At 30.6% G+C, this 13,449-nt stretch overlaps 5 protein-coding genes across 5 annotated transcripts, besides 4 other annotated features; 4 read left to right on the top strand and 1 right to left on the bottom strand.

Annotated features, from left to right (window-relative positions):
• Nucleotides 1-133: 133 nt before the first annotated feature.
• CMU_016910 (uncharacterized protein) lies at nt 134-864 on the top strand (the record flags this gene model as incomplete). Its single annotated transcript, XM_002140253.1, has 4 exons — nt 134-192; nt 312-412; nt 502-662; nt 736-864. The coding sequence occupies 4 exons, from the start codon at nt 134-136 to the stop codon at nt 862-864; spliced, it is 450 nt and encodes a 149-aa protein (XP_002140289.1).
• Nucleotides 865-1,118: 254 nt separating this feature from the next.
• Nucleotides 1,119-2,531, top strand: CMU_016900 (uncharacterized protein; the record flags this gene model as incomplete). Its single annotated transcript, XM_002140252.1, has 1 exon — nt 1,119-2,531. The coding sequence occupies one exon, from the start codon at nt 1,119-1,121 to the stop codon at nt 2,529-2,531; it is 1,413 nt and encodes a 470-aa protein (XP_002140288.1).
• A 519-nt stretch (nt 2,532-3,050) lies between these two features.
• Nucleotides 3,051-8,262, top strand: CMU_016890 (uncharacterized protein; the record flags this gene model as incomplete). Its single annotated transcript, XM_002140251.1, has 2 exons — nt 3,051-4,788; nt 4,946-8,262. 2 exons carry the CDS (start codon nt 3,051-3,053, stop codon nt 8,260-8,262), a joined length of 5,055 nt encoding a protein of 1,684 aa, XP_002140287.1.
• Nucleotides 8,201-8,228: a sequence feature (AT_rich).
• Nucleotides 8,263-8,674: 412 nt separating the features above from the next.
• Nucleotides 8,675-8,730: a sequence feature (AT_rich).
• Nucleotides 8,731-8,746: 16 nt separating this feature from the next.
• Nucleotides 8,747-8,774: a sequence feature (AT_rich).
• Nucleotides 8,775-9,042: 268 nt separating this feature from the next.
• On the bottom strand, nt 9,043-10,737 carry CMU_016880 (thioredoxin family protein; the record flags this gene model as incomplete). Its single annotated transcript, XM_002140250.1, has 1 exon — nt 9,043-10,737. The coding sequence occupies one exon, from the start codon at nt 10,735-10,737 to the stop codon at nt 9,043-9,045; it is 1,695 nt and encodes a 564-aa protein (XP_002140286.1).
• Nucleotides 10,738-11,073: 336 nt separating this feature from the next.
• Nucleotides 11,074-13,110, top strand: CMU_016870 (uncharacterized protein; the record flags this gene model as incomplete). Its single annotated transcript, XM_002140249.1, has 1 exon — nt 11,074-13,110. The coding sequence occupies one exon, from the start codon at nt 11,074-11,076 to the stop codon at nt 13,108-13,110; it is 2,037 nt and encodes a 678-aa protein (XP_002140285.1).
• Nucleotides 13,111-13,190: 80 nt separating this feature from the next.
• Nucleotides 13,191-13,239: a sequence feature (AT_rich).
• Nucleotides 13,240-13,449: the final 210 nt, after the last annotated feature.

The raw sequence follows: 13,449 nt of genomic DNA, 5'->3' as shown, positions 1-13,449 counted from the left end.
ATATTTCCGCCTTTATTATATTAAGAGATTTACTCAAAGTTGCACTACGGTGAGGAATTCACCTAACTCTTATATATTACTGGCTCTATTAATAATATTATTAAGCTTTATAGCTAATTAGTTGATAATTATAATGAATATTAAGTGTTTTGAGTTCTTCTCCCAGGCAACTCAGAAGGTCTTTTCAACATGGTATGTTTACTAGATATCCTAGAATAAAGAGTAAAGGTTTTTATTATAATGCAAATAAAGTTATATCTCTTGATTATTGAATAGTACATATATGTAAAATTTCGGTTATGGATTTTCAGGACTGCACTAAGGCTTTCAGTAGAAAATGGGTGGGCTGGAAGATTTGGATTTAAAAAACAAGGAGAACTAGTCAATGAAGTACTTCTTATGTTTAAATCAGGTAAGTTATAGTTTGAAAAGAGACTGTAAATAAGTTAGATGTATCTTTAGAGCAATTGGACTTTATAATTACACTTCATACTTATTTAGGTAGAAATGTGGACCCAACTCAATTAGCTAATTATTTAGTAGATGCTTTGGAGCAACATTTTTCAACAGTAATAGATGATGAAAGTAATGTAGAAGTTGCCAATTTACTGTGCGAGTTATATAGACAGTGTTCTATAGATGATTATACTTTATATGAAAAGGTAAGCTGATAAGCCACTATGATTTGTATTGTTATATACGAAGTTTAGTTTAATCACTTTTTTTTTTATATAGATTATGAATATACAGGGGGCCTCTATTGAGTCATGTAAGATGCAATCATATATTTTAGCTGAAGATGGATCTAAATTAAGTGATATAGATACAGATGAGCAAGTTGAAAGTGAAGAATTTGATTATTGATATCATTTACTCTAGTTCATTCTAAACTATGCTTTAATTCTTGTTATATAAACACATACTTGAGAATATAAATAAGGTAATAGGATATGTTATAAATTATATTGAAATACTAATATGAAGTGTTCACAAGTTTATCATGATAGGAGTCATTCTAATTGTGTGAGACGTCCATGTCTTGAAACTACTTAAAGATTTTATAGAAAAGTGGCTAATAAATAGTAATAAGATCTATAAGTGTATATTAAGTAACTATAATGGCCCAAAAATTAGACTTTAAAGTTCAATGGGATTCTGATGAAAATAACGATGACAATGAAACTAAGTTACGGTATATGCAATCTTTGTCTTCTAATGACTATGAGGCGTTAAACTGGGGACTTGATGATGAAAAATGTTCACAGGAAAGTGAAGTATATGATAGTAGTGAGGAGTATAAAGATCAGAATATTGAAGAATTTAGTGAGATTATAAATAATGATAAGGAGACATCAGGAAAAATAACTGAAGAAACTGATAAAGTTAAGGAGATTGAAGGGTCTTCTTTAGAGAAGAACTTTCAACGAACTGATTCAGAATCTACACTAGAAGAAGAGTTAGAAGATAAACCTAAAGTAGAAACTAAAGGAGTAAGAAACTCAGTTACATCTAGTACCCCAAATATAGGAATTTTAGAGATGCTTTTAAATTTGGATCTACAAGCTAAAGAAATTTTTTTAAATTTTATTGAAGATGAGCAGTTATTAGAGTTGAGACTTGTGTGTAAACAATTTAATGTATATGTGGATTCATATATTCGTCACTCATTAACAACCTGTCACTTTTTTACGGTACAGTCAATGCGATTACCTATGGACTTCTGGTTTGCCGCTATAAGATTTTTTTATTTAGAAGCGGGGAGGGTATACCCGCTGAACAGAATACGGTATCATCCAATTGTTGCTGCACTAAAGCATAACCATAAAATATTACCTGTATCTTCGGAACAAATGAGAGCTCATGTTGTGGTAACATTAGATAAATTACGTCCCGAACACATTGTATTTTGTAACCATGTGCATCCACAACCACACACTTGTGATGTTAATCTTGAGATAAAAGGGCCATCTAAAGTATTTTTTGATGATATTTCAATAATACAATTTGTTCAACACTATTTTGACCAGCTTCAAATTGTAGATGATGAGATTATTCGTGGTAATAGACCTTTTACAAAACATAGGTTGGCTTGTTATTTCTATCATCTCCTCAAATCGATAAAAATGTTGTGTGACAAAGACAAGGGAACATTTAAGACATCAAGAATTGAGTATTTAGTCAATACTGGAACTATTATGAGACATCGTATTTGGTATCAATTATATGCTTCATGGGGAAGTATGAAAAAGACGAAGATATCTGATAAAAATACTGTAAAAAGTAAAAGTGGTACAGTAACTAAAGAATTAAACAGCAGATCAGTTACTAACCTCAAGATAAATAAAGTAGAAGGATTAATGGCAAATAAGAATACATATAGACCATCATATAATGTGAAATCAAGAAGTAATGTTGTTATGGGAGCAGGAAATACAAGAAGTGGTATTGATGATTCTGACCATGGATCTCGGGATGAATTGAAAGTTGAAATTTTCCTCACAGTTGCAGATCACTTTCAATGGGATAGCTGATAAATCATAATTTTAAGGAAGTAGTTTGTTTTAGATTTATAGTAACTACTTTGAATAAGAGTCAGTGTGCAGGAACCTAACTATATATATTTCTTCTAGAGAGTACCTTAGGTGCATACTATGGCTCGCTGTATTTCTTCTTACTAAACACTAATTTATATAAGATCACCTATAAATGCCTTCACAAGGAGTAAGTATATATTTTTATTTATGTTATTTTCACTTTTACAATGATTAGACAATAGTATATTTGGCGCTTCTCACATGTACTTGTCGGAAGAGGTACCCGGTATCCCACATACATACCGGCCTTTAGATACCAGTAAATTTACTCCTTTAGTATTTTAAATTAATTAGCTGTAGATAGACATACTTCTAAATATAACAAATGTATGCAAATAACTTTAGTTATGATGTTAACTTTCATTTTAAAATATATATGGGTTTATAATTTCTTATTTTTGCTACTGTGCAGTACTACGAGTTGTAAATATATACAAGTTACTGACAAATTTCCGCATGAATGCCCCTTTAAATAATTATGGGCATATAAAGCTTAAAATAAGCAACAATAACAGTAAAATAAGTTGTGTAGAGGAAGCTCGGGAAGAATTGGGAAATATGGAGGACAACCATAAACCTGTAATCGAATCTTGTACAACAATTTTAGAGGATCTACATGAAAAGATAAAATTACATGATATTGAATCACTAAATAAACTGATAAAAGAAATTCCTGTCCATATTCTGAATTCAATACTCCCATCTACTGGACTAACAGCTTTGACCTTAGCTGCTAGCTATCAGGGCTATGTATCCTATTATATCTCAGCTATATTAATAAGAAATGGTGCAGATACGAATTTATCTTTAAATGATGGATCTACAGCCTTAATATATGCAGTTAAAAAGAGCAATTTGCCCCTAATAACTTTATTATTACTGTCTGGGGCAGATATAGAGAAGGCAGATAACTTGGATCATACTCCTCTGCTACATAGTATACATGCAGGAGATTTGGAAATAACGAAATTCTTACTGCAATGTGGTGCAGATCCTAATATAAAGAGTAGATTTGGGTTAACTCCATTGTATTATTTATTACAAGAACCTTCTAATAATTTGACTGGCAGCTTCACCTCACTACTACTCGATTATAATGCTTCAATTACTGAAGTAACCTTAGATGGCAAAGATGCAATATCTTTTATAATAAATATTGCAGATTCATCTTTGCTACGTTTGGTTATAACACACCCTGCTTTTAAGAACTATTCTGAAATTCATAGCATAGAAACCTCTACCCTTGTGAAAAGTTCTTATTTTAATATTAAAATAGCAACAGATACCATTAGTAGAATAATAACTGCATTACGTCTTAAAATGGATCAAGATTTAATCATCTCATTGTTAACCCCAGAAATTAAGTCAAAAAATCGTGAAATTTGTACTTCAAAGGATGAAGATGATAGAACACTTGTTTGGTGGGCAGCTCATTATGGTAACCATCGCATAATAAAGGCTTTAATGGACTTTTACTATTCTCAAAGGCAAACTAACTCATTTGAGTATGAACAATGTAGTATTCACAACCCAGACATATATGGACATTATCCAATAGGGCATATTATATTTAGTGGTACCTTTAGTATGTACCGTGATAAGCAGCTACTTGAGGATATACTATTGTACCAGAGTCCTAGTACAAATGCAACTTTGTGGTATATTTTATCTGTTTATGGAGGTTCTGTAGGTGAACAAAGATTGACTGAATATCTCTCTACGTTTGTGGATTTTAAAATGCTATCATTTTTAACTAGATATTTCTGTAAACCTTTAAAGAAATCAGAAATTCCAGCTCCAAGATGGATTCCCTACATTGGAACAGATGAGTATGATAAGATAGTAACAATCCTATCAACACTATTAATATTAAGAAAAAATTACACAGCAAAAGTTGTTTTGCAATCTATACTTAGAGAAGCAATGCTGCAGAGTTTTTGGTGCATTCAAGTGTTACAGCATGGGCTTATTACAGCAGCTATACTAGGTAAATATGATGTGATCAAGAGTATTTTATTAGCACGTGCTCAAACATTATCAGAGGTATTAACAAGTTTAAACTACTCATCCCCAAGAAGTGTGAATATTGCACTATGCTTAATAGGATCAATTCCTCCAAAGTTTCCTAATTTTGAATACTTAATGATGGCCCCTATTACACTAATAGTTAGACATATCTTTCACTCTAATTCTAGTAAGATACAAAGTACAAAACTACATGAATCAAGCATTTTCTAAAATAACTTTAAACAATCCATCTTTGCTTAATGATCAGAAAACGCCTTTACATGATGAAGATTCCTCAAATATAAAATATTCAGGTATAAAGCAAAATTCTCAACTTTATGTAGATTCTTCAAATCAAGAATTTACATTTCGTTTTGTTAACAATCGACATTTATTAGATGGTCCTTTTAGTGTACTTCAAAGACTTCTTTCACCTGAAACTGGCCGCTTTGTAAGATCTTCATCCTTAAATCTTACACTTGAACTATTACAAGAAGTTACTTGTATGTCAAATAACCGTCCATATATCCATTCATTTTTCGAGAATTCAAAATATATTAATGATAGTGAATATGAAGAAGATTTTGGCGAAAGTTTAGACAATTCACAAAGAATAACTAAGAGAGTAATGGATGAATACAATTTTATCAATGTTTATTCCACGCAAGCTCCAACTCAAGCTTATCACTCAGCAGCAACTCTAGGTGTAAATAAAGGTGATACAGCTGATAGCTGTTTTATTAAAACAAAATCTCTTTGTAAATTTATGCTAGAAACAAATTTAATATGGACACCAATGATGCTAGATACAGGATTTCATCCACTATCAACAATTTTGTCTGATTACCAATCAAAAAGTCCATTTTTGAGTCTTCCAACACTCACTAGTAAATATCAACAAATTCATTTAGGATATTTACCTCCTATACCATTGAAGACAAATATAACAGATTTAGGTCCTTTGATTCCAGTTGACATATTATTTGAATATATTGAAGAACATAGTGCATGTCAAAATATAATGACATATACATCTTTTGATGATTTATTGGCAAAGAAGATACAAATTATAACATTAATAAGTGAGAGCATTCATTTTCATATAATTCCATCAATAGCTAATGTTTCTATGTCTATCATTTTAGTTGTCTTGCTATACTTTATTCTCTGGGCTTCTCTTGGTTGGATAAAAGTCTTACTTGTAGAAAAGACTAAATACAATATAAATAGTACAATTTTTACAGATGCAACAGATTCAAGTGAAATTCAAGACTACAGTGAAACTAGGATATCAGAGCCTATTTTAAACAATGAATTTATTAATACTAACAGTTTGGAATATACTATTGATTCTATAGACCAAGAGATTACATTTGATAAGAAGCAGAAACCTGAAGTTCCAGTTAATGTAAATCTATACAGGAAAGAGAACAAGCTTTCAAATTTACAAAGTGCTAATACTCATCAATTAAATAAAAAACTCTCACATTCTTTAGATAATGAATTTAACATATGTACAAGTCATGAAATAAAGGCTGATGAAGAAAATCCTTCATCTCTAGAATCTTCTGATACTACCAACTTAAAAACTTCACTTCTATATAAAACAAGTAAATTTTCTATTAATGGTCAATTTAACAAAGATTGTGTCAAATCCTCTATTTCCCCATCTTCATCTTCCTCATCTTTACATGTACCAAAGTCTGCTAGTTTAAAAGATTTGGATATACAGTATTTACCGGCATCTACTCTGCTTCTAAAAGAGTCAAATAAAAGGAAATTTGAACTCAACAATACTTTTGTGCACAAGCATCCAAATACGATATTACGAACTGGAACAATACATAGAAATGATATAGTCTACAAATGGAATAATTTTAAAATTATGCTACTTAACTTAATTCCCAAAATTTTACTTAATCTTGAAGACTATGCACTAGTGTTTCCTTTACCTGGAAAACGAGACTTTATTGATTCACTTATTGGCAGTATAACTATAACTTTCACTTCTCCTTGGTATATTTATCAAACAAAATTCCAAAGTTCTAATCATATTAGAAATTCCAATATATACAATATTCACTATAATATATGGATAAATTTCTTGTGTAATAGTAATATTAACAAGAATATTCTATTGAGTAAAAATAATTATAGTACCTATATTCAATGTGGACTTCAGATTTTTTGTTTGATTTGCCAACTTGCAAGTTTGAGCTACATCTGCATATTTCTATTATTAAATCATGGATTTGACTACTTTTGGTTTTTTCTCGGAACAGCTCTAGTTGCTATATTAAATTTAACTATTAGATGTTATTATACTTCAGATTTTGTTAATGAATATTTTGAAGAATATTTTTGTGGACTCTATAAAGGCTTCAAGAAGAGTTCTGATAACTATTTTATCAAAGCAGACTCTTTAGACAATATAAATAATACTAGCCACAGTGAAAAGATGATGATAAATCAGGATGATATTTATACTGACCATCTAAATAAACAGATATTGGAGAACTACTATGATTGTCTGTCTGAACAAGAACGAAGTTATCATAAATTAGATATAGCTGAAACCCATAATCAATTAAATACTAAATTGCTTATCTCCCAGAATGATTGCAATGCAAACCTAGAATCTAACAGTGAAAAATCTGCAGAACCCTCTAATGCAGCTATAGATAGCGAATATAAATATCTAGACAGACCAATAGAAAATAATGATACTCTACAAACTAGTTGCAAGATATCTAAAATCACAAGAAATCTTGCTATTTATATAAAACACAATGAAAAGTTTGTTAGTGGGACCAACAAACTCCATACTTCAACTTATCCTAATTCCCCAACCATGAGAGAAGATTCTATGAAAAGATCTAATAATATAGATAAAATTACCCCACATGGGCTGACTAATTCTATGGATGATATTAATGGAATAGAACACCTAGAGATTGACAATACCAGTATTACCTCACCAAGTAGCCAAGTATATTGCAACAAAGTATTTACAACACGAGATAATGAACATTATAAAGATATCAGACAAGAAGAAATACAGAATTTAACAAATACTATAAAGAGTAAAATCAATAATTTTCATACTCCTTTATATAACTTGGCAGATAATGTTAGTTACAATACAGCAAGAGATTACTTCATTGTGGTTTCCGTATGTAAACTCATTAGTATTCTTATAGCAATGTCATCAGATATATCAATTGTATTATTTGGGAATAACTCTTTCTTATTTCGAGATTTTGCATTGTACTTCTTATACACTGAATCTCCAACTATAGCCTTTATAACTGGTTGCATCTTTACTCTTTGGCTTTCATCTTTTATTTTTGAGATAATAAAAGGAATGATTCTACTAGTTTTCTTCGTAAAACAAAGGAAACGCCTTTGTAATATACTAGTACAGCATATTCCAATACAATTTAGATATTCAAATGCTCAAGAATTTATTCAAGTTCTGAGCTACTGGAGAAGTGTAATGCAACACGTCTTGTATAAAAATACAAAGCTGTGGACTCAATTTTTTGATATTTCTGTATCAATAAATACATTGTTATTATTTATATTAGGAAAACTAATACTAATTTTCATTTATATAAAAAAAATAAACTTTTTGGCCTACAAAATCATTCAAATTATATAAATAACCTTTCCAATTACTCAAGATTATATTCTGGAGGTATGTATAATACTTTAATAAATGAGTATAATTCAATGGATCCATACAATTTAGACAAGTACAACCTCTCAAATTCAATAATGGGGTCTAATATTTATATTTACTCTAATTGGGAGATCATTTTTATTAGTTTATCTATTACAATTGTTGTGTTCATTTCCTACATCATCCGATTGTTATATCAAGTCAACAAGTCAGCAATCAGAACTTACTCTTGGCTTCAAAATATTCTTCATAGAACTCCTCCAGGAGCTGGAATTTACATTGTAATTGAAAAGGTTGTTTTAGTAATTAACTCTACCCCCCCTATAATTAAATTATGTGGTATTGATGTTACTGAACGGTTTGCAGGATTAAACCTATATATATTTACCCCTATAATAATTCTATGTATTATAAAACTTATTATTTACTAGTAAATAAATTAATAAAGTGGTAGAGTCCAAGCAAAAATTAATATTTAAATTACTAAATTACTAAACTCTAACTAATCACAAGTTAGTTAATAATATGGGAAAATAAGTGTTATAATACACTGAACTTGGTCTATATCTAGCATTACCCGGGAATCTGGAAGTTTCAGACATACTCATGAAACAAATCTTTAAAGATCACCTTTATTGTATTGATACTTATCCCAGCTGGGAAGGATCAATCCCAAATTGTAGAAATTATAGAATACCCTGTATAACTTCTTAGACCATCTAAATACTTAAGTTTGTAGGTTCATTCATGTTTATTTGATCACAACTCATCTCTAACATGAGACTTCTCTTTACTACGTATATTGTCCAAATAATCCTCATATTGATCCTGTACATATTCCATTAACCCTTCAATTTCTCTAGACCCCTCATACTTGCTTTTATTCATAATCTTATCACTCCCAAATGGGAAGAAAAATAAAGTAGGAATTCCTTGGACATCAATACCATGCAGTAAGTCATTTTTTGTTATATCATACAAAGCGATTGTAACCCTTGATTTATCCTTATCAGTAAACATTTTATGAACTTTCTGAGCTAACTTAAGCCATATTGGCTTGAGAGATTTACAATGTCCACACCAAGGGGCATAAAACATTATGAACAAAGCTTCATGATCTAAGGCAGACTTAACATACTTATCGAATGTATTTGCTACAATCTCTAGTGGTAAGAATGGAGAAGAGTGTGCAACTTCTATGTCAGTAGCCATACTTGTTTCCTCAAGATTCATAGACTTATAGAATCTAGGATAGTTATCTTCCCGAATTTTATCCATAACTTCATACATTTTAGAGCTTGTGACTGGGCCTGGGATTAGATACTTCTCAGCAATTAGACGCTTAGACTGAGCTTCAAATGACCCAGAACGAAGTTTTAATAAAAATGAGTTTTCCTTAACCATAGGATGATTCAAAGAATAACCTACTGACTCTTCAAGTTCTAAAGAATCCCGTGGTATAAAACCTACTGCAATATCTAAATGAGGATCATGTGGATTGAAATATTTTTCGGCATATTCCAAAAGTCCTTCTCTCAATTTTTTTGCCTCAGATACATCTTCGGGAAGATAAGCAATTAAAGAATTAGAACTTTCATGGATATACATAGGAGATACTCCATTGAAAGAAATAAGTGGACGAGATGCTGTCTCAATAAATAACTTGAGAATTTGATTATTCCATTCAGATCTACCTAATATTATAGATGGGGCCTTAATATGTCTCTTTGGGTTAAAAGTTTGAGAGTTATCTGGCTCCTCTTTATCAGGTAATGCATATATATGTAATCCAATATCTGCCTTCTTGTTTACATATACCAAATATGACATTATCTCAAACCCTTCATTACGTAGAGTTTCTAAGGCACCAATTACTGCCTTTGTTCTGACTGTATTGGGCTTACCATAATATACTAATACGGTACTCTTAGATTCCTCAACTTTTTCATTTAGTTTCAATTCTAATTTTGCAGCTTCGAAACTTGAATATGATCTTGTATCTAATAATGAATATAGATCTTTATCACGGGATAATAATAGTTTAACCATTACATCTTTACTTCTAGAATCTGTTGATTCAGGATATGCAGATGGACTTGTAGGATCACCAGAAAAGAATAATAGAGTTGGATATCCTTTTATATCAAACCTCTGAGCTAATTCCACTTCTACAGTTGCATCTATAACTGCAATCTTCCCCTTTCCACCAGACTCTTCAACCTCAGCTACTACAGGATCCAAAATAGGTACTAAACCTTTGCAGTGACCACACCAAGGTGCATAGAATATAACTAAAACATTTGGATTATTAGTTACAAAGTCGTCAAAAGTTGAGCTCTTTAGATGAATCACATTTTCAAGGCTCTTATATGGATTAGCATCTATAAGTGTACTTCCGAAACAAACAAGAGCTAAAATTAGAAATAAATTCAATCCAACTTTATTTAAAGGCATTCTATTTATTTATTTGTGAGATATCAAAAAGTGTATAGTACAGACTAAATAGTATCCTTAAACATCAGATTAAGAGCGTGGGGTAACCGCTATTCCGTATTTCTGTGGCTTAATTTTAGCATATATGAATGAGATGCAAAACTAATAGAAAACTCTTTAAATTAAAAATATCTCAATTTTTTATCTAGTGGTTTCTTCCATTAGAATCTATACCTAATAGTTTGTGTGTTTGGGTGTACACACACACAAGTTGTACATGCAGTATGTAAATTATTACCTGCTACTGACAAAATTTATGTGATTTAGAATAAAACAAGGTAATCAATTAGGGGGAAAATGAAGATCTTAGCATATGTGTTCTGGGCTCTACTGATTCTGAAGTGCTGGATAATTGTAGATAGTGTGAATGCTATAGAAACAGCTCCTGAAGAAGTTAGCTTAGGATCAAATGCAAATGTAAACCTTGTTCAAAAACTTGGATTACAAAATAAATCTGAAGGCTTTACATCTATATTAGATGAAAAACATGAAGAAGAATTTCCAAGTACTTATGCAGAAGAAGATGAGGAAATAGATGAATTGGGAAGCTCATCCGAAGTTTCTGATTATAAAGGAAACAATCAAGAAATAGAAAAACAAATTAAAAATTCTAATAATGGAGTGGAATTAAAATCAGCTCAAAATTTAAATAATGAAAAACAATTCCGAGAAAAATTAGACGTAAATAAAAATAATGAAACAAGTGAATTGAAAAACGAAGCTTTACAAACAGAAGAATCTAGTTCTCAATCAGAAGATATTCAAGATGAGAACTTAGAGCATCAAAAAGATTTTAAAAAATCATTTCCTGAAAATCAAGTAGATGAATCTGAGCAGGAAGTCTCAATAATTCCAGATATAAAGACAACACCAAAAGAACATCCTGAAGAACAGGGTGAATTTAAAAAAGCTTCAACATCAATAAATACAGGTATAAGAGGAGATTCAATTGGTCATATAACACCAACTACTCTTGATACACTTCTAGGTGTAGTGAGACCAATTGAAGCTTTTCCTCATAAACCATCACAAAGACCTCTAACTACTCACTTCGGTAGAAAAGAACATGAACCAATTGCTACTATAGAAGGAGAGATGTCATCAAACTATATACCAACACCGTCTTGTGCAGAAGTTATTGATAAATTTAACTGGAATTCAGAAGCTCTTAATACTGCTTCACAGGGTGCATTTAAGGTTATCTTTAGTGAAATTACAACCCTGAGAGATATGTCGAATATACAAGCTGAAAAATCAATTACAGCTGCTCTAGATATGTTAAAAGATCCTGCAGCTGAAGGTATAAGCCCGCAGGAATCTTTAGCTTTGTATGTTTGTGAAGCTGATAGGTTAAATGGTCGCTCGGTATATCAAAAGCTTATTGAATTTGGATATCTTGGATCTCTTTTACATCCAATAGCGAATAGAATGTGGGGATGTGTTAAATATGGTCATTATTATGATAAATTTGGTAATAATCCACTACATTTAGCAGCTATGTCAAGTAGTTTACAGATAGTAGATTTTGTATTGAGATTGATTAAAGATCCAATAGAAATAAAAATGGCTCTTGAAGAAATTAATATAACTGGTCAAACACCATTAGATGTTGCTGTTGAAGAAAGAAGACCAAGTGTAATAAGGAGATTAAAAAGTACATACAGAACTATGTCTAATTACGTAAAGAAATTGGATCCAAAAGTTGTTATTGAAAAGAAGAAAAGACAAAAAGTAATGACAGAAAATGCAGCTCTATTCTGTAGACCTATAATACCAATTACTTATAGTGAACAAGAAGCAGTTGAAGCCATTAAAATAGCAGAAGATAATGCTGGGATTATTGCAAACCAATATGCAGTCTCTGAACTTTCCAAACCAAATGCACAATCTAATATTAGAATGCAAAAACAAAGATATCAACAAAAAATGGCTGATCTTAAATTAAAAAATGAATTATTAAAGTCAGAACTTGAAACATCAACTACCAAGTCTGAATCTATAAAATTACCCAACAAATTAAGAGTACTTGAAGATAACCAGAAAGAATCTAGTGCTAATGATGAAATACAAAAAGAAAGAGATGTTATTGAGTCTGCAGAAGATGAAGGAAGTCAAGGTTTAGAATCTATTCAGTTTGTTGATATTAATGAAGCTAATAATGAAGATACAACTCCATCTAATAATAAAGAACCTTCAGTGAAAGCTACTAATGACAATATTAAACAAACTAAACCCTCTAGTATTTTGGAGAAAGTTTTATTTTGGTCAATTATTGCATTTTGTATTGTATTTACAATTATACTTTTACTTATTTGGTTTGCAACTAAAGCATAAAACTTTTTAGGTTCAGATGTGTTAAGTTCAAATTCGTCAGCTTAACTATTTAATTATCCAGCTAGATATCTTACTAGATGTTATTTATATAATTATCTAAATATTTCTTTTTATAGAATAAATTATATTGAACTTAAACTAGCCATTCACCCATTTATATTACAGAATAGAAAATAAATTAGCAATATTATAAACATTAATTGTTATATAACTAGTAAAACATAGAATTTCAATTATAATGAGAATAGTTCGCCTATTTTTCTTTCTTAGATATTTTAGTGGAACTTCTACTCCTTTAGAATATCAAGTTTTTTTAGTCTTGAATTGAAATCTGCAATG

Source organism: Cryptosporidium muris, genomic scaffold, assembly GCF_000006515.1.
Source record: "Cryptosporidium muris RN66 scf_1106632373407 genomic scaffold, whole genome shotgun sequence".
NCBI classification, from domain to species: Eukaryota; Apicomplexa; class Conoidasida; order Eucoccidiorida; family Cryptosporidiidae; genus Cryptosporidium; species Cryptosporidium muris.
The sequence above is the reverse complement of the archived record's forward strand: the minus strand, read 5'-3'. Positions and strand labels throughout refer to the sequence as shown.